This window comes from Corvus moneduloides, chromosome 2 (genome assembly GCF_009650955.1).
Source record: "Corvus moneduloides isolate bCorMon1 chromosome 2, bCorMon1.pri, whole genome shotgun sequence".
Classification (NCBI taxonomy): Eukaryota; Metazoa; Chordata; class Aves; order Passeriformes; family Corvidae; genus Corvus; species Corvus moneduloides.
In genome coordinates, this window is record NC_045477.1 from 92807548 (window position 1) to 92828303 (window position 20756).

Genomic DNA, 20756 nt, shown 5'->3' on the forward strand with positions numbered 1-20756 from the left:
GGGACAAAGTCTACTACACATCCCACTGTGCTTGGATACATCAGAGAACAGTTTCACATACCAGGACAAACTTAAAAAGTAATGCAGCTGCACAGAAAAGGCGGTGGGACAAGGCAGCCTGGAAGTGGCAGCTCAGAGAGTTCAGGATAGTCACTTCTCCTGGGTGTCTTACTAGGATAGTAAAATTATCTACAGAGACAATTTTTCACCTGTTTTATTTGGCCCAAAAACATAATGAATTTAGGGCAAGTTACCAATGCTTAACCTGAAGCATTTTAACCCACCCTACCTCTCCCATGTTCTGGACTCACACATCCACAGCCAACAGGTACGGGTAGCCAGCTTGGGAATAAATCCTATTTTACTTGTTACTAGTAGCAAGAGAGGAACACCTCGCCTCTGAACTTTCCTGCAGATATCAAACTACAGTTCTAATCTGACTATGGAAATTAGCTCCTTCACAATGAAAAGAAACTTAAGAGTGCATTTAAACATTTCCCTCTTGCTTATTAGACAGAAGTGTGCTCTACAAGCACCACCTCTGACCCAAGAGAACACCTCTAGCCTGTACTGAAAGTACAGCTTCATTCATCTAAGAGACTGGCTAGATAAGCAGATCCACTTTTCGTCCTTCGTAATAATGATGAAAGATCTGGTATCACATAATCTTCCTGAGCAGCTAACTCCCTCATTCTTTCAATACTGCTGTCCAAGCTGAGACCTGTTAAGATCTTTACCATTCCACTGGAATTGGAAGAAGGAGGCTCATGCCAAAAGCAAGTAGCAGGCACTGCATAGGCCAGGTTAATTAACAAAATAACCATTTGGTGACCTGTACAAGAAATCTCAGTACACATCGATTCTCTCCAGGCGAGATACATTTTTCTTTTCCTCAATGAGGTAAGAAGAGAGATAGCGTGAGGCCTGACCCTGACCTTCTTACCTGGATGCTTGCACAGCCTCCATAAAACCTTTTACACACATGCCATCAGTGTCAGCATTACTTCACTGCACTGGGAAGCCTACAAGCTTGTTTGGACTCGTCCTTCAGAGCTGTAAGAGCAATGTCCTTATCCGACCTGCAAGAGAGGACTGAGCTGGGCTGTCCACAGACAAAGTACCTAAAGATCCAACACCAGGACTTAGGCCTAGGGACTAGAGAACCCTGTACTTCAGAGACTACTGCTGCCACCTTCCCTTTCCTATTTTCACATACCCCTGCCAAGCATCAAACCCGAAACTTGAAAGGGAGATCCAAGCAGGACCATGTGCAGCAGGCAGGAGGGCACCACTGTCTACCCTCCATATAAAAACACAACTGGAAAACACTCCCTGCCTTACAGAGTCTAAGGACCTGGTTTTCATAGCAACTGAAAAGAAACCAACTTATCTACAGCTCCAATAACTACAGCATATCAAGGAGTTTCACCAGTAACTCAGCAAGCTATTACATCTGTTATCAATATGCCAAAAGATACCAGTTAGGTGAACACTTGCATCCTAGGAGCTACTCCCAGAATTAAGTCTAATTTTATGTTGGGTTTGTTTTTTTTAACTACACAGCAGATGTTTGAGCTAATCTCTGCCACTGGATGAGATGCTGCAATACACAAAACAAAGCAGATGCCCAGAACTCCTGGGGAACATGGATTCTGGGTCAGCACAGCTTATGTTGATGTCCTCACAAACATGAAAGCACAAGTGAAGTATGTCTGAGACACTGCTGGTTACACCATGATGACAAATTTCATTTTCAATTAATATTCTTCAGAGATGTGATTAATGAAACCTTTGTCCGCCTACGACTGACACACATCACATTTCCATGGATTCAGGCAAACAGAAGACATTTCAAGAAAACATCTGAACGTGCGTAATTCATTTTTCTCCCTCTGCACAGAAACCCAGCCAGCGTCACCCGAGGTGGGATTCCTGACTTCATGAGAAATTATCCGAGATAGAGAAGCAAACTGGATGCAGGGGAAGATTATTAACTGCCTTCCAACATGAAAGGTTTTAATGGGTGACAAGACAGATAGCCTTCAGAGACAATTCCCTAACTTGTCAGAGACTCGGTGTTGCAGACAGCACCTCTCTGCTTGCCCTGCATCATCCCTAACTGGGAATGGAGCACTAGATGCACAGCCCTGCTTGCTGAGGCAGAAGGTCAAGGCATTTATGCAACACCTCCTTAGTCTCCTTAGTCTCTGCCTAAAATCCTTCCACAATTCCCCATGCTATGCTCTCCCCAGAAAGCACGCAGAGGCTTTATCTGCTCAAACCTGTGTTGCAGTTTTGCTACTGATAGGAGAAGGACTGACTGCAGGTGTAATCCTAAGTGGGGTGAACTGTTGGACACCTAGTCCAGCTTCAGGCAACCAGTGGTAATGATGGGCACCATGTGTTTCTTCCATTTCTCTCTCCTAACATCATTCCTGATACTTGCTTCAAACTGCCCACTGCTCCTTGTAGCACCTCCTTTGGTTATGAAAAAAATTGCAACCCCTCTATGAAACACCATGACACAGGTAGACATCACAGATACGATATTTTAGGATTAAAGAGGGAAAGAAAATAATCCTGAAATAGAGTCTGGGTTGCTCCTCAAAAAAACACACTGGCCAGCAGGCTGTCAAAGCCACCCATTTCCATGGGACACATCGTCCCAGAGAGACCTGCAGGGCCATCCTGGGCTGCCAGAGCCTTATGAACTGATTCTGCTGCCAAGCTGCAGCACAAACTGTAACAGATAAAAGGCACCAGCATGAACAAAACCACATCACCAGCAGCCCACCACCAAAATCCCACCAGCTGGAGAGATTCTGAGGACCTTCCAGACTTGTTCTTTGAAGAACTTAGACATTTTTGGCCCTGTTAATGCCCCGATGTTCTTCCAACAACAGCCCCAGCAGCACCGTCCCCAGCACAGAGAGAAGCCCTGAGAAGAAGCAGTTTTCATTTTGGTCTTTACAAGAGGCAAGCACCGTACCGCAGGCCAGTGGGGCTTGTTTCGGCAGAGGATGTCCGCGTCGTGAAGAGCTTGCTGGTAGTTTTTCATCAACGTACAGAGTTCTGCCCGCTGTGCTATTAATGAACACTTGCAAGGAGCTGGAAAACAAAAACAGTTGCAAGGAACTTCATTAAAAGAAGTACCAGGACATGTTAAATATAGTAACCTCATATGCAGCCACCATAACCAAAAAAATCACTACTTCACACCCATTACATTTATACTCTCCTGTAATGGAAAAAGAGGCAATTCCTTCATTCTTTCCTGCTTAAAATATATTCTTCTCACCCTGAAGCAATCTCTGTGTTCTATCTAGCAGGACATATTTCATATTCACAAAGAGGATGCCACTGCTCTTCTCCTCATCTTGCTTACAGGACACTTTAGAAAGCAAAAAGAAAAAAGCTGCAAGTGTTTCTACCCTCAGCGTGGAGGAAGAAATCACCAATGCAGGACTTCAGCTAAAGTGTTCCTGGAAGCCATTAAATAACAAAAATGCACGCAGCCTTTACACTTCATATCCGCTTGCCTTCCCGAAGGCAAGCAAACCTCTCATGATCATACACCTTGCCTCCACAAATTCATGAATCATTCAGTTCACACAGATTATGAACTTCCCAGACATTATTATTCTGTCCTTTCCTAAGGTCTCTGGAACACATTTTAATTTCACAGAACCACAGAAAAACTGGCTGATCCATGTTCAGCCTGTCCACCAGGACTCCCAGCTCTCTTCGCAGATCTGCTGTCTAGTCCAGCCCATCCTGTTGCACAGGGTTGTTATGTCCCAGCTGCACCTGCCTTTGCAGAAGTAGGCAAGGCTGGTCAGCCCATGCCCCAGGTTGTTGGTTTGAATGGCAGCCCTGCCCCCCAGCACATGAATCACTTCTTCCTCTCCCAGTCTTGTGCCACAGACAAGCTTGCTGACAGCATGCTCTTCCCTGTGATGGAAGGTGTTAATAAGGTGCTGAACTGTGTCAACCCCATTACCAACACCTGGGCAACACCACTGGCAGCCATCCGCCCAGCAGGTCTCAAGCCATTAGGCACCACCTCATGCCCCTAATGGTCCAGTCAATTCTCCACCTCCCTGCCACAACTTCCCCAGCTCAGCAAGGACACTGCAGCAGGCTGCGGCAGCATCCTTGCAAAACACACACTAAGTCCCAAATAATGCTCTGCTTTTGTTCACTAGAACAGTTATGTTATTTTAGGTGATGAGATTTATGAGAGATTTACTCTTGGTCACTGTTGACCTTCACGTACTGGGAGAGGCCTCCGGAAGGCTGGAAGGTGGCTGCTTGCAGCTAAGTGCAGTAATCCTTTCCCAAATGTGAGCTGGTTAAAACTGTCAGAACTGGTAATAAACTTTACACAAGCTCTAAGGTGTGCTGAGACACAGTATCACATTTCTGCAAATTTTAACTTCACATCCAAACTAGCTCTTCCAAGGCTTTTCCACCAAGTGTCACCTTATGCATGTTCACACACAGGGCTCCTGTCTCCATACCTCTCCTGCTCTCTTCAGCCTGATTTGGCTTCACTGTTTGGATCTCACTTCAGCACCAGCATCCTAAACATGCCCTCGGTAAGAACACATTGCCCATACACAGCCCAGGTACAAACACATCTGCATGGACACAGAGTGAGTACAACTGCTGCAGGTGCCACCACTTATTAAATTCAAGCACCTACCAGGAGGGATGGCCCAACACCACATCCCCCTCACACCTCCCCCCCCCTTGGGCTGATGCTCCTGCTTGTGCGGCAAACCAGGCTCATGTGCTTGCACTGGGAACCAGAGCAAAGAATCAATTGACTGAAAGTTAATTCAATAGCTGTGGCTGTTGTTGAGGAGGACATAAAAGCCACACTAGTCGTAATCCATAGTCAAAAAAGGTAGAAAGATTTTTTATTTTCTCTACTGCTATTCTTATACCTGTTCACAATGGCTGTGGCCTAATTTAAGATTGGCTGCTTAGCAAACAATGACAAGGCTGTCTAACAATGACCATTCAGGGAGTAAACAATCAGCTATACAAGTAAAAGTATAGTTGCTACATATTATCCACAAGTTCTTCCTTGTACACTCTCAATGTCCCACAAGAAGAACATCCTCCCCTTGTGTCCAGAACATCTTCTCTTATTGGTATCTTCTTAGCCTTCTCTGTGAGTTTTACTAAAGCTGCAGAATTTCACTGTAATATTCTCACAAGTAAATTCTGACTCTGTGAGAATTTCAGTCCAGCTATCAATCTCATCAAATAGCAACAAATAAATAGAAAGGTTTAAGAGGATCGGTTTCCCCTTGGCTAGTTCACTGTACAGCCACGCAAACTTGAGTGCCAGGACACTGGATGAGAAGGAAAGAAGCAGCAAGGAGTGTTGCCTTTTTTGGCTGTAGTGTGGACTGACGACAGATATACTAACTGCAGAACAACAGATCTGGGCTGATGCTTCCCCACTGGTCTCAGACAGTGACAGCTAGAGACTACACTTAAAGAGCTCTAAAAAAGCTCACATGTTAATAAGGTGCTGGGGTTCTGTGCTGTTTTTTGCTTGTGTGTTTTGTCATGGTTTGTTGAGGGGTTTTTTTAACTACTACACGTGCAGACTGCTGCATGGAGTGACCCACATTTCTACCTAATAGTTTTTTAAAAGACGGCAAGTTAAATAAAATCGAAAGCAATTAATCTAAGATCTCCAAGCAAGTTTTTTTTCTTTTAGCAGATGCTCAAATATGAAACTATTTAGTTTAGCTGCATTTGAACAGTAAGTAATGCATACTTTGTATTTCCATCTTTGTCTGCTCTAGGGTATCCAGGTTCAGGGTATGCAGAGGGAGGTAGAAGCAGCAAGAAGTTAGGTACCTCAACAGAAAGCAGGGTGTGGGGTGGGGAGGTATTTCTGGCACCATAGGGAAAGGAAGCAGTATGAGATTAGGGGGCAAAGCAAGTCAGCTTGCTGCTTCTGTTCACTACTGCACATTTTAACCACACTGATGCTTTCCAGCACTCTTCAGAATGGTTCGTACATCCAACAAACCCAGAGAGAGAACAGCTTCACCAGCTCCTTTTCAGGAACTTGTCTTCAGTGCAAACGTTTTAAGCAAAAAAAAGCCATCGCAGAGCACAACACTGTGGCAAAGGCTGCAGATCCTCCTGAAGCACAGTCTAAAGGGTCTCACAATATGAAAAGAAAATAAACCAACATGGAGGCAAGCCAGAAAAAGCTACATGTACTCAGGGCTCATACCTCTCCTTCACTGAGACTCAGTCAGAAAGCATAAGGTGTGGCCGGCCCATCTTAATGAGTAACTGGCAAGGAATGTTTAGTTAACTGAGAGAAAGGATAAAAAACCCCAACAAACCAAACAGCTTTGCTAAAGAGAACAGCATTTATGAGGCCACACTGTAACAGGTCTTCTACAGGGAGATGAAGTATCTAGACTAGATGCCATAGCTAGAGTGGTGCCCAGCCACCTCCATTCAGGCTCACCTCACTCACAGAGCAAGCAGTGCAGCCTGAAATCTTACTGGCTCTACACCCAACCAATGCATTCCTAATTCCCAGCCTCCTGCTATCAGCAGGACTGTCCCAGGAGGGTCCACGTCTCATCAGGGCAAAGCTAGATGGACTGAAACCTCATTCTTTGTCAGTGGAACTGAGGCATCAGCTGGCTGACTCCAACTCAGGGTGCACGTGGAAGTGGGACGAAAAAGTGAATATCCAGCTGCAGCCTAAATAACTACAGTGTTTCTTGTAAGCGCCATGATATCGAGTTGTTCCATGCCACAGTAAATGCTGTGATGAAAATAATTAGTCACAGAAGGTGGCAAGAGAGGCCTTGAGGGTGTACAGAGTTTGTGAATACTGCTAGATGCCAGTATACAAGGATGCCAGTGTTCAAGGCCAGGCTGGACAATGCCTCGAGCCTCCCAACCCAGTGGTCTAGCGGAAAGTGTCCTGGCCCATGGCAGGTGGGTTGGGACTAGATGATCTTTAAGGTCCCTTTCAACTCTGTAACATTTTGACTCTACAGTATTTGCAATTAAAAAAAAAAAAACAACCCAAAAAACAAACCCGAAGAAACAATCCCAAAAGAAAAAACTGCACAATAGTAGTCAAAAGTTTGTTTTAAAATAAGGCACTCATTCTCTCTTCTGGAGATAAAGAGCAGGGGAAAAAAAGATTTCTTTTATGAAATGACTTATTATTTCAGGCCAAATTAAAAAAGAAAAGTGTAGAAAATTTTACTGTTTCCACAACACCAGCAGATGGCATTTTGTGAATCCAACTCCTCCTGGGAATCCACAGCTGCACAGCAAAATTTATGTCCTTGTCAGCATCAGGGATGCAGTACTGAGGCTCCCAGGATCTGCAGCTCCAGGCAGCTGGGACACAGAGACTTCCTCCAAGACACAAGTCCTGGAAGTCTTCCCAAGCATCTCCCTTCCCCCCAGCCATAATCTCACTGTACCAGACAAACCCTGGCCCATACAGGGCCCAGAACAGACATATTGTTTGGGTCTTTGCCTCCTGGACCCTCCTTTGGACCACCAAATATTGCCTATTCTGAGCGTGGTTGTCAACTTGGATTTCTCCAAAATCAATAATTTTCCTCTCACACCACCTTTGTGCTCATCTGCATGTTTGTTACACTGTGCTTTTACTTATGCAGAAGCTAACACCCGAAATTACTTTTCCAGATATGCCCAAGTATTCAAGCTTTTAAAAAAACTATTCTGTTGAGTTTGGAAGGTTGGTAGGACAACAGGGCTCCACAAAATTTCCTTGTGCCAGGAAGGCAGTTAGAGCAATTACGAGAATTTGCCCAACTGAGCGCAGATGATGATAGAAGTTTTACTGTAATAAACTACACTGCCATTTCTTCCAGGAACTCAGAACAGAAAGAGCAAGCTTAAAGTTGCTAGAACTCTCTAATTCTCCTTAGCTAACAATTCTTTGTAGAAAATCGCATCTTATTCGCACATATCTCAATACTAAGCACATTTCCTTGAAGGCATGAGCAGAACTGAAACAGTGTCATCACAAACACCTTTCAGTCTTGCTTTTAAGAGTCAGCCTGCACAGTATTTCAGCAGAAACTTCTCTCACATTTTAAAGAAACTTCTGCCCTGGAAAGAGAAAGAAATTTGGCTTGTTTTGCTACATTATGCATTTAGTTCTGAACAATTCAGTATTGAAAGCCTTTTAATAAGCTTGAAAAATAATATGAAGCATGTATCTTCATTTCAGTGAGAAATTAGCAAGTTCTAGTAAATAACTGAATAGCAAATTAGCTTTTCTCCTCCAAACTTCATGTAAGCATGACAAGTCCACACACAGAAAATGGAGGCACAGAATGTTTGGTAGGGGAAAAGGGGGTGGCAAAGAGAAAGGGGCAGTTTAGATAAAATAATTAGCAGAAGTAATAAAGACATTCAAGACATTAAAATAAAACTTCATTTCACAGCAAAGATGGAAACCAGGGTCAGCTTCCCAAACCTGATTATGGAGGGCAATGAACATGACCACATACCTGCAATCAGCAAACCCATGTTTTCTAAATCATCAGTCTACCTTAACTGGATTAACAGCTGGACTTTAAAAAGTATACATACTTTCTGAATATTATGGCTTTTCCTCCTTGCATTTACATCACCGGCATCTTCCTGAAGTGATCAAAGACCCCAGAGAAAACATGCAAGAGCTTTTAGCGCACAGAGAATGCAATAAAAGATGGCTCTTCCTCCAGAAATCTACTTGTGCAATCAAGCACCCTTCCACTGCACTTACAAGGCAGGCACTTGTGAACAGTACTCTGCAGGCAAATGTAACACCCATTTCCCCCGGGGGACCAAGGGATCAACACTGGCAGACAGTAGTGTATGGCCTTAGGAACTCTTGAAATAGGCTGTGGTGAGCATGAGGAGCTCAGGGCACCACCATCCTCCACTTGGAGCCTGTGCCACCAATTTTTAGGAAGATGTAATTTTAAGATTGAACTCATTTCTTTCCGGCCTCTGTATTTTGCTGTCCAAAAGCCCAGGCTTAAGAACACAGATCTTGCAGTGTGCTGAACAAAATGCTTTAGATTCTAAGCAGTTTTATTTCAGGCTCAGTAAGTCCTCAGCTAGGAAGCTCCGTATGTTATTTAAAGCTGGACTGTCATCACTGCTAAGCACAGCTAATCACTACACCCACCATTACTCAGGAGAAACACTGTGAGGGAAGTTGTATGCTACCCAGAAGAGCTGCTACAGATGATGCAGCTAACTTTGCACCCTCGCTTTTGTGCTGTACCTTTGGCCTCATGAGGCAGAAGCATGCCAGACCAATTACATTAACATACAGTTTAGTCTGCATGCCCACAACTCCAAAGCCAATGATAACCTTCTTCCCAAACCCGTAAGTCATGAATTGCAGCAGCAAAGTCCCAAATTCAAGAATGTCCCAGCACAGAGTTAAGTGTAATATATTAGACCATTGCTCCCTCCTATGCAAATCCCAATCTTTCAACACTCTGCTAGATGTCTGCTACTCTTTCCAGGTAATATAGCATGAAGCAACACTCCCTCCCAGTATTTTCAGTTCCCATTCTACCCTTTGGACATTTGGGCTGCTTCACGTGATGTACCCCAAGTCCATCTATGGCCTCTTGGCACTAGTATAATAAAAGCAGTAAGTACACAAATATGACTCATTTTTCAATGCTTACTAATTCACCCAGGACTTAGTTCAAGGCTGGGAAAGGTTTCCTACCAAGCCTCAGTCAGAACGGAATTATCCTCTCACACAGCAGGTACAGAGACTGCCTCAAATCAAGATATCTACAGATCGAAGTATGATATAACAAACAAGATTCAAAATCAAAACCAAGAACCTCAAGGGGTCAACCCCCTGCCAGATGTCCAAAGCACCCAAGGAAAAGTTCTGACCCGCCCAAAGAAACAGGGACCTATGCTAGGTGCACAAGAACCTGTGACTGCAAGGAGACTCCAAAGACACCACTGTAATTCGCAGACAGGCAGGGCCAGCCAAGTAGGTCTCCCACGATCACAGTTTAACAAGATAAATTTACAGCCAGATATTCTATCATAAAACTACTGTCACCAGCGACAACCTAGTAGCCTTCTTTGACATAATTAGTACATAAGCTACATTTCTACAAGTTACCCTTCAGGTCTTCTTAAGCTCTTTTTCCAGTTAAAGCTTGTTTCAGAATTTCTGACTTTTGCAAAAAGGACCCTCTTCCTTCTCAGTTACTACCTCACCCCTTCTGTCCTCAAATAGAGTGATCACTTACTATATTTGCAAAAAGAAAAGAGTCCTGCAATATCCTACTAATTTTAAGATAAGGAAGCACGAGTCAGTTCTATAAATGTCTTCTCTCAAAAGCAAAAGACATTCTGTTATACTTTATCAAAGAAAAAAAGAAGAGTATGCTGTTTGAAGAGACTTCAAAAATTCTTCAAACTTTGATAAGTACATATAGTTCATTCTCAAGGATTGCTGAAGTAGTTCAATTATTTATAGGAAATTACATCTGGGTTATATACATGAAGGGGAAGGGGAAAATACAATTCTGTTCCATTTAAGATGGGGTAAGTTACATGAGCAATATTAATTACTTTAAAAAAAAAACAACACAAAAAACCAAAAACCCACAGCAAGACTGTCTACTGTACAGCATGATGCCTTCTTCCCTTCACCAGTGACGAATAAGCCTCCTGATCACCTTGGCTCTGGTCTTGCAGCTTGGCAAGAAGCAGACCCTCCTTCAGCAGACCCTCTGCAAGAAGGAAAAAAACTTCCAGAGATCCAGCTACAGGACCTGAGCACTCAACCACAAGCTCTGTACAAACCAAGAGTAACATGAGCTTCCACTCCAAACAACTTGACATATTTCCAGTGGTGACATATATGAAGTATCTACTACTGTTTTTCAAGCACTAGTTCACAGTAAAACAGGGGAACGAGGTGGGGTGAGGGAGGCACTGAGGGGCAGAACTCTGCAAAATATTTCAAGTTTAAAAATAATGCTAGTATGACTGCAACAGTCTCCAGGTAACCTTGACTCCTACTTTTACACATTCTTCTGTCTGTGTAGAACAGCACAAAGAGGTTTTGGAGACACACTTTAAGAGGATTCCAAGATATGATTTTAAAGATGGATGGGAAAGTTCCTTTTTTAGCACAACTCCTCTAAGCAGCAAGCAACTACTATTTTTTGTAGCAGGTAATTTCAGAAACACTACCTCTCTCATTCTTCTTTTAAAGTCACCTTCCTTTAGGAGTTACAAAATTAAATATTCTTCTGATAAATTATTAAAATGACTGAACCAGTTGCTGTTGCAGGAGGAGTCATGACAGCTGTCTACCATGGCTTTTCTGTTGTTTTTGCTAAATGGCTGGTACAACATCAAAGATTTACTTCTTCACTACTTCAAACAGGAAAGTGTACTCAAGACCCTGTGAGGAAGGAAAATTTGGCCAACATCCTTTTTACCATATCAGGAAAAGACAAACGATCTTATCTTTTAATAGCAGCCTCCTAGAAATGGTGTACAAAAGAAGAGCCCATTAAAGTGTTCTAATACATATAATTCACATACAAGTCCATGTAGACACTCTCTAGCAGTATTCTTCGAATGAGACTTTGGGGCAAACACACCATTAACGAAGGCACAACTTTACAAAGCAGCAGAATTAATAAAACACATACGATGGCATCAGCCACCTCCATAAAAATTTAAGCACAGCTCTCTAAAGAGAGTTCAGTAGCTTCCCTTTACAGACCGAGACTCTGCTTCTTCTGACCCTGACCCAGGACTAACAGACGAATCCATCACCAGTCAGGGCTGCAGTAGGAAAGCACCTGAAGGCTGTTCCACCAAGTCCACCAAGAAATTCTGATCATCCTTTCTCCCTTATCTGAAACAACTCAGACATAGGCATGGAAGGAAAATGCCCAAGCAAGTTGTAGAAGTGGCTGCTCCTGGTCAACCTTGACAAGAACCTTTTTCCCATGAGAAAGTGCGTACCAAAGATCATCTGCAGCCATAAATACCTATGTGAGAATGTTTCAATTAAGTGGCCCAGAACACTGGGCCGTGGAGGCTCTGTGGGATGTGTGAGAGTGTCCGAGATAAAGCAGCAAGAAACATGGGTTCTGCCATTTCTTTGTATGATTGGTTAGTCTCTTACTTACTGGCTGCATAGCTTTGATTCTACAATCTGTAAACAAGAATCCTATAAATACTCCTGTGTGCTTAATAGAGATTCTGTTGACTTAGAACAGGGTCCATGTTTTTTCCAATCGCTTACACAAATTATTTCTGGGGCATGGCAGAATACTTGCCCATACTTATCTCATAGCTGTAAGCACTCAGTCTAACTCCCAAGAATGCTTGGCTTGAAGTTTTATCTATGCCATGCTCTTCAAGAAGGAGTGCAACCCCACAACCTGTCATTTACCTAGCAGGAAAATCTACAGCAATTGTTCTTGAATCAACTTGCATTGAAGGTCTGTAGCTTCCCTTGTGTCTCTTTTCTACTGCCTCCTGGCCTGCCCCCACCCCCTTAATTCAATTCTTACAACGAGAGAATGTGGAAAGCATCAGATAAATCTCCATTAATTGCTTGACCACAAAAGTAATTAGTGTTGAGCAGCCACAATAAGCTTTCTTTTGGATCAGACCAATTTATGGTGCTCATGCACTGGGATGAGGGGGGAGGGTTCTCCAACATCTGTCCAAGAGAAGCAGATTTTCCTCTTTCCACCAAAGCTCAGGAAAGCTCCTGCATTTTGTTTCTAGCAACACCACATCCACCACCCCATGGGCCAGAGGTCAGTGAGAAGCTCTTCACCCTGGGAGATGCAGCATCCCCAGTGCCTACACAGCAGCATCTCCCCTGCTTGCCTGGCAGCACTGCTACTTCTGATGCTGCTTTGGGCTTGGTACAAACTCACTTCCTCTCCTTGGCCTTTCCTACACCATCCTTTATCCACTTGAAACAAAGATCCACATAGATGTATGTGCAAAGGAGCCTTTTCTTCCAAAGTCCTCTATCTTTCACTGTGTTTTCAAAACTGTGTGATAGAGTTGAGCTTTATCTCCAACGTGCTCATTCTGAAATGGAGGGGTGGTACTAAAATCCTGGGCAATGTGAGGAGCTGCATGCATCAGCTATCCCCCCCTGCCCCAGGACAATCATATTTCTGCTCAGAAACAGCCCATCACACTAGAAGTAAACAAAACCTCTTTGAGTGTTTGCTGAGCTCTTACAGCTCTCCAGAATCAATGATCTTCTCAGGCCTGATAAACTTTGCAGCAGCGGGTAATTACACACTGAAGCCAACATGTCTCACACAGAAACAGGGTGTCCTGGAACGCCAGTGTCCAAATAGGATGTGTGCCACCCTGCTGGGACCCCACTGTACAGCACACAGCAAGCAAACAAGAAACTGCTCCATCACACCAGAGGAGCCAGGGCAGAGTCACCCCTCCACACCCAAAGAAGCTCATTCAAGATTAGGGTCAGGTGGGCACAACAGGGTCACAGCCCTTCCCAGCAGAGCCACAGCCCTGCGGGCAGGCTTGAGAGACCACCCAAGACCTGCAACTGCTGACACAGCCCAGGAACCAGAACTGCTACAAACCAGCAGCAACAGGAGCCACAGAACTACACCCCCGGGCTTTGTATCCCTGAGCAGATGTCTTCAGACTTACTTACAGGAAAGGCACAGGATGCTAACAGGCTGTCTCGATACAAAGAAGGGCACAGAGAAATTCTGGCTTAAGGTATGACCCAAGACCACCCCAAACTTCTCACACTCTGCACGCATGTTGGCTTATGAATGTACCCTCACTCAGAGGATAGCTTCATCTCTTTTAGAGATGTACTTGAGGAAAGCTCTATTCACAATCTTCCCAATGAAGTAACACAGACACCTGTTGCCTCTGTAACTGAGAACTGCTTTGGAGAAATAAAAAAAGCCAAAACCAGAACACACTCCCAAAAGCACATCCTTAAAATACAATAATTTGTCACTGAAATTGAGCTTACATTAACTTCAGGCACACAGCTTAAGGAGCCTGGATATAAGGAAAAGACTGTACTCCTCCCAAGCACAGTCCCTCCAGAGAGTATCTCCATCAGAGAGAGCAGCAGGTGAAAGAAAAAAGGGTGCAGAAAGCACATACCACACAAAAAGACCCAAACAAACAAAAGAAAACAACCCCACAAACAAAGCAATCCTGCACACATATATCATATATTTCAGCTTAATTAACTTAGGAGTTCATACAATCAAAAGACTAGTTAAAAAATAAGGGATGTCAGAGAGGAAGCCCACCTCTGATTTCCACACAAATGAAATTCAGAAAGCTGGGTTAATAGCCATGAGAGCAACATTTGGACAATACTTGATATTACGATGGCTGAACACCATAAAGCTTGGCACAAAAAGTGCTCCATCTGGAAACAAATGCTTTCTTTCAAGCAGCTTGACATGTGCTTGCTTTGAAGCTGCGGTAATTAGATACCTTACAATAATGTAGGATCTATTCCAATGTCTATAGCAGCAAAAAAAAAAAAAAAAAAGGCAGTGACTTTGTATTAAACAGAAGAGATCACATCTCAAGACTGGAAGGATCAAATAGCAAAGCTGATTTTCTTAAGAACAAAAACCCCTACTCAACCACACCTGAATCCATAGCAGACTGTGAGAGTGAACATGGGAGCAGCAGTGCTGTTGTAGATGTCATTGTTAAGGACAAAAGATGAACATACATGCTAAGAGTATGCATTTGTAAGACTAACTAGTTCAACTAGAAAAAGTTGACAACTTGAAGGCATGTAGACCTCTTCCTAGGCCTGAAATACGTACCAGACATTTCAGATTGCACCAGGAACGTAATTCAAGAATTGAAGCACCTTGAAAACTAAAGTGTGAATCAGAAGAGAGAAGGCCACAATCAGAATGAGCAAAGTGATAGGAAAACTTGCTTTAATATTGCATCACACAAGGCTAGTTGTTACAAATGGAGTAGGAAAGTATTCCACAAAAAACACCAGTAAAAATATCCCACTGAAGTGCACGTACTGCCAAGAAACCTGAAATTTTACCTAACTTTATACCACAATTGTATAATCAATGTGTTCATGTGCCTTCAGTCGCTAAAAAGAAATTTTAACGATACCCAGGCCCTTTACACTCAATAGCAATACACAAGCATTTGCAGGTTGTAAAAAAAGTTATTTTCTCACACATTAGAACTGTGTTCAGCCTGTAGTAGAGGAAACGGAGGGGACACCTCACCGCAGTCTACAGCTTCCTCACAAGGGGAAGCAGAGGGCCAGATACTGATCTCTTTTCTCAGGACCAGGGATAGGACCTGAGGAAACAGCATGAAGCTGAGTCTGGGGGGGGGGGGTTAGGTTGGATTTTAGGAAAAGATTTTTCACCCAGAGGGTGGCTGGGCACTGGAACAGGCTCCCCAGGGAAATGGTCATAGTCACGAGCTTGACAGACCTCAGGAAACATTTGGACAATTCTCTCAGGCACATGGTGCGACTCTTAGGGCTGCCCTGTGCATTTAAGTCACCCATATGCCAACATTTAAGTACTGAACAGTTAGAAAAGAGCCATGGGGTTTTCTTTTTTTTTTCTTTATTTACCAAGATACTTGGCTGGAAAACAAGAAGGCAACTCCAGCATGCTGAAAAGCAGTACCTGATAAACATGTGGCGAGAATTTAAGAACATGAGACTCCTACATAGCGGTTCAATTTGTGAGAAACAGCACCGGCATGCAGAAAACATCAAAAAAGATGATGGGCTGGGGGCATGGGCTGCCCTTCATCAGCAGGAATTCAGATCCACTACAGGATCCTTCCCCACATGTCTAGGGAAGTTACAACACATAAGCCTTTAGCTTTTAGTTTTCAAAAGCTAGCAAGACACCTGTTATTATTTCCAATTACAATTTTATTGAAAAGAAAAAATTTAGTGCCACTGACAGAGTGAAGACTTTCTGAACACATTCCCAGGCTGCTTGGAAATCACTAAAGACAGAAATAAGGACACTGCAAAAGAGTTATCTTGAGACCCTGATGCACAGCAGCCATAGCTGGAGATTGTACTCCAGCGACAGGAAGGGGAAGGAGACGTGCTGTGTGAGAACACCAGCAGCACACTGCAGTCTTCCCTCTCCTTTCACCCCCATGCAGACACAGCAAGAAGCAGAGACAACAGTGAGAAAGAGTTCTCTAAAAAACTCTTCAAACATAATTTCGTCGACAAGATGCTATTTTCCCCAGCAGTAGGACCCTGAACCCAAAATATTAGGAGGCTTCACTACTGAAAAGTCACCGTATCTACCAGTGACCTACATTAAGCCTCTCCCCTCCCTCTGCTTCACCTTCCTTCTTGGGCTCCATCCTGCCCTACTTAAATAGGGATTACTTCAGCTAAACCGTGTAATAGTTTTATAGGGACACTCAGCTAGGACTGAAAATTTGTCACATCTAGCTGGAAAAGTAGAAGAAATAGTTTCTGCAGCCAGCATCAGCTGTGAGGAGATAGTATGCTATGCTATCCCATCCCAAACTCTTCGATCTCCAATGCCTACCATGAAACTGTGGCAAAAAATGAAAGTGAGTCAAGGACTAGCGTAACAGTGAAACTGTTTCTCTCCACAGCAAAAGAAACTAAAAAAAAAAAAAAAAAAAAAAAAAAAAAAAAAAAAAAAAAAAAAAAAAAATCAGAGCCATTTATGCCTGCGTGTAACAATCAGGATTAAGGAAAGCAATTTTACTCAATGCAGGGAAGGAGCTCATTCAGAGAGGAGCAGCACAGTTTTCCCTACACTTATCTTTCAAAGACATTTACCCGCAGGATTTCGTCAGTGTTAAAACGACGGAGGCTTTCTCTCCGCTTCCTCCTCGACTAAACCGGACATCCATCACGCTGAGACCGGAGGAGCGGCAGATCCCGGGGGATTTGCCGAGATCCCGGCTCTCCCCAGCTCCACGCCTCTCCGACATTCACGGTGTTGTACCACCCCCACCGCTCGCAGGGCAAACAAGCCGGGCGCACGCACGCACACATCCACTACTACAAGGCTACAACCGAGCGAGCAGGATCCACCTACTACTCGGAGCAGAGCCTGAAAACAAGCTGGTTTTGATAAACTAAGGCTGCCATCGGTTTGGCAGAGGAGGAAGGCAGGCATTTTTATTTAAAGACAAGCTCTTCAGAGAACACCCTGCACACAGAAATGCTGCATACCAACAAAGAGGCTACACTGAAAACACGGGCGGACCATCTCTCCAAGGCTAAACGCAAATTAATCTGAAGTATTTTGCACACTGTAAGATAAAGGAAATTTTCTGAGCCTTTACACCTACTGATATCTCATTAGGTGTTTTCAAAGCTTTTCTCTTGCTGAAGGTGCAGCTGCACGTAGCTGAATGATTCACATACTCATTTCTTCCACGAAGCCGCGGCGGGGCTCAACACGACCACTACGGCGTATCCTACACTAAATGATGGCTTCCCCATAAATAGGAAAGCGGGTTTGCTAGAAATACTGCATAATGAGTCATCGGCAGCGAGCAGCTAAACACCAGGCACCTTCAGAGCAAGGACAGAAATACCAGTGGAACAAAAATAGCCATTCACTGGAGCGGGGGGCGGGCGAGAGGAGACCCGCTGGCAGGATTCCCGCTCGTAACCTCCCCCAGGTGCCCTCTACCACCATTCACCGCAAACCCCCTCCCCGCCCGGCTGCGGGGGCCAGCCCGGTGCTGGCGAGCAGCGCTGCCCGCGCCGCGCTCCCTCCTCCTCCTCCTTCTCCCCGCCGGCGCCACTCACCCATCTCTAGGGCCTGGTTGTACTTCTCCAGGGCGGCCGGCAGCTCCTGGCGCTCCCGCAGCGCGTCGCCCTCGGCGCGGAGCCGCCGCGCCCGGCTCTCGGCGCCGAACCACTTGTGCAGCAGGTTGCCCAGCACCACGTTGACCCGCGGGCGGCCGGCGGCCGGCGGGGCGGCGGCGGCAGGGGTCGGCTCGGCGGGGCGGCGCGGGCGGTGGCAGCGGCCGCAGTCGCCAGGCTCGGCGCAGCGGCGGCAGTGGGTGTGCCCGCAGTGCAGGGTCACCGGCTCGCACAGCAGCCGCCGGCACAGCGGGCAGGCGAAGAGCTCGGGCGGGCGGCAGCACGCCGGATCGCCCAGCCCCTCGCCCTCCGCCCCGCCGCCGCCGGCCGCGCCGCTCCCCCAGGGCGGGAGGCGCAGCTCCTTGTCGCGGATGCTGAGGGCGACGCTCTCCGCCAGCTCCCGCAGCTCCTCGGGCCGCAGCCGGGCCAGCCGTGCCGCCGCGCCGTAGGCGTCCAGCGCCTCGGCCATGCGGCCGGCCCTGGCCAGCGCGTCGGCGCGGCGGAGGCACAGGCCCCGCTCGGGCTGCGGCAGCCCCGCCAGCTCCGAGCCGTAGATCTCGGCCGCCAGCTCGAAGTTGCCGCCGCGGAAGGCCTCCTCCGCCACCTGCAGCATCTCGGTGCAGGGCCCCCCCGCCGCCGCCGCCGCCGGCCTGGCCCCGGCCGGCAGCGCGCAGGGCCCCGGGCCCAGCTCCATGCCCGCGCGGCGCCGCCGGCCCCGGGCCGCCCTACTCCATGCTGGGCCCGCGGCGCTGCCGACTCCGGCTTCTTCCTGGGAGGGGACGGCGACGGAAGGGAGGGAGGGATGGAGAGGGGGCGTGTCACATCTCTGCAGCAGGGGGGCGGCTCCCGGGAGGGGGAAGGGGGAACGGCGGTGGGAATGGGGGGCGGACCGGCTCCCGGCTTATGTAAGGGGCGAGCGGTTGGGTAAAACCACCCGAGGCCGGCACACGACCCCGTCTCCCCGGGAGCAGCGGTGGCGCGGCGGGAGCTCCTCTTGCCTGCCCCCGCCCCGCCCCGCGCCCGGCCGGCCAGGTGCCGGTGCCGCACGTGCCCCCCCCCGCACGTGCCCCCCCCGCACGTGCCCCCGCGCCGCCGCTCCCGCACGTGCGCCCGGTCCGGCGGCGGCTCCCAGCGGGAACGGGAGCGGGGCTGGGGGGGCTTCCGCCGTGCGGCTCCTGCTGAGCTCAGCCTCTTCCTTCCCGTTTCCTGGTGCCCGGCCTTAACTGCTTCCTCGCCGGGACTGCCGGACCCTCCTGTCCCATCGCCTCCCGTCCCGCCGTGCGCCGGGACCCCCCTCGGCGCCGCCCGGCCACCGGGCACGGCGTCTCCGCCAGCAGCACCGCACGGGGTGGGTCAGGGAGTGTTATCGGTTGTTTCTTTTTATTTCTCCGGTCCCCGAGAAAGCAGGTACTTGCTGTCTCTTAAATAAATAAGTAAGTACATTCATACACAAATAAAAAATAATAAAATTTCCCAAACCCCACAACTGTTAGAAAAAAAAATCCTTTTCTGTAAGTGGCAGCCTCGCCAGCACAGCTTGGGATCCACGAGTCGTGCTGAGCGCTGGCTTGTGGATCGGCTGCAACAATAAAGATAATGCAGCTGGAAGTTAGTTAATCATGCGTGAGTCAGAGAGGAATCCAACTTGCTCCACAGGAATAACAGGAGCGGAAAAAAAAAAATTAGGCAACGTTTATTTTAGACACAGCTGTAAACAAACCGCTCTGAGAAGCGGAAAGCCTGTCAATCCAATGGGGAGATACCCATGTCCAGCTGCTTTTTGGGCTGCAGCTGGACAGCAGAGGGGATTTTTGGCTTTGCCTCTCTCCTGCTAGGCCTCTGGCTCCCAACTAATAGCCTCAGCTCACATCAGGAAAATCTCATTCATTAACTATTGTACCAAATAATCTTTTATACTATGAAAGTGTATTGATTTTCTAAATAGTACGGTATTAACTTTCTTTAAATGTATATGGTTTATGTCATGTACTGCATAGTCAGGCTTAAGTAAGCATCAGTATTCATGGTGGAGTAAGCATGACCAAAGGACACCAGCTAAGAGCAAGGAGCAGGACCTTTGTTTCTCAGATCCTCAAAGCCATTCATGACAGATAAAGGATACCTCTTGACTGCCAAGATAGCGCCAGCCATCCGAGCCCCTCCAACACCTCTGTGAAACCCTCCTCTTACTTGGCATCATAGATTAGAAACTGTAGCAAGACTGACTCGAGGATGTCTAGATCAATAAAGAAGCAGGTGGATGATGGCTATAGAAGTATTGTTGGTTTTCAGAACTGTAAGATGTTTGCAGTAAGTTCCTCCATGACTTACCCATTTTGCACTGTTTGTGCTTCTAACAGTTGATTCTTTGAGCAATGTTCACTCCTCCAACAATTGTACCATCCTCCTTGGCTCAAGGTTTCTATCCAGAAGGTGACCTTGGCATCCTGTTAGTATTTCATCATTCCCTTTCTTGACATGTTCACTTGGAATTAAGCTGGAATGGAATCCCGTTGCCATTTTATCTAAGTCACTTAGGGACATTATTCATAGCATAGGGGACAGAAACATTGCGGCTAGTTCTATTTTGTGGTATCAAGGGCAAGCCATAGAATCTTGGACAGATGATGAAAATGCAGACTCACTGCTTGAGCCACCCCACAGCATTATTCTCTTGTTCCTATGACCCCAACAAGGAGCAGCAGCATTTTTGCTGACCGCCCCCATCCCACTCATCTGGCAATTAGGCTCCTTGGCTGGGAACTCTCCAGCTGCCCTCCTTGCTTTCCTGTGGAAGAAGACTGCA

General features: G+C 46.4%; 1 protein-coding gene across 3 annotated transcripts in view; it reads right to left on the reverse strand.

The window, feature by feature from the left end:
* LONRF2 (LON peptidase N-terminal domain and ring finger 2) overlaps window positions 1-18954 on the reverse strand; it is a 35450-nt gene extending 16496 nt beyond the window's left edge. For 2 of the 3 annotated variants that reach the window (XM_032100358.1, XM_032100357.1), the window contains exons 1-2: window positions 17894-18947; window positions 2990-3108 (exon numbers count right to left, since the gene is read on the reverse strand). In XM_032100358.1, coding sequence (XP_031956249.1) covers window positions 2990-3108; window positions 17894-18644 — 870 coding nt within the window. In that variant the 5' untranslated portion in view covers window positions 18645-18947. Of the gene's footprint in view, window positions 1-2989; window positions 3109-17893 lie in introns of all 3 variants that reach the window. The other variant, XR_004238386.1, reaches the window with a different exon arrangement.
* Between the last annotated feature and the right edge of the window lie 1802 nt (window positions 18955-20756).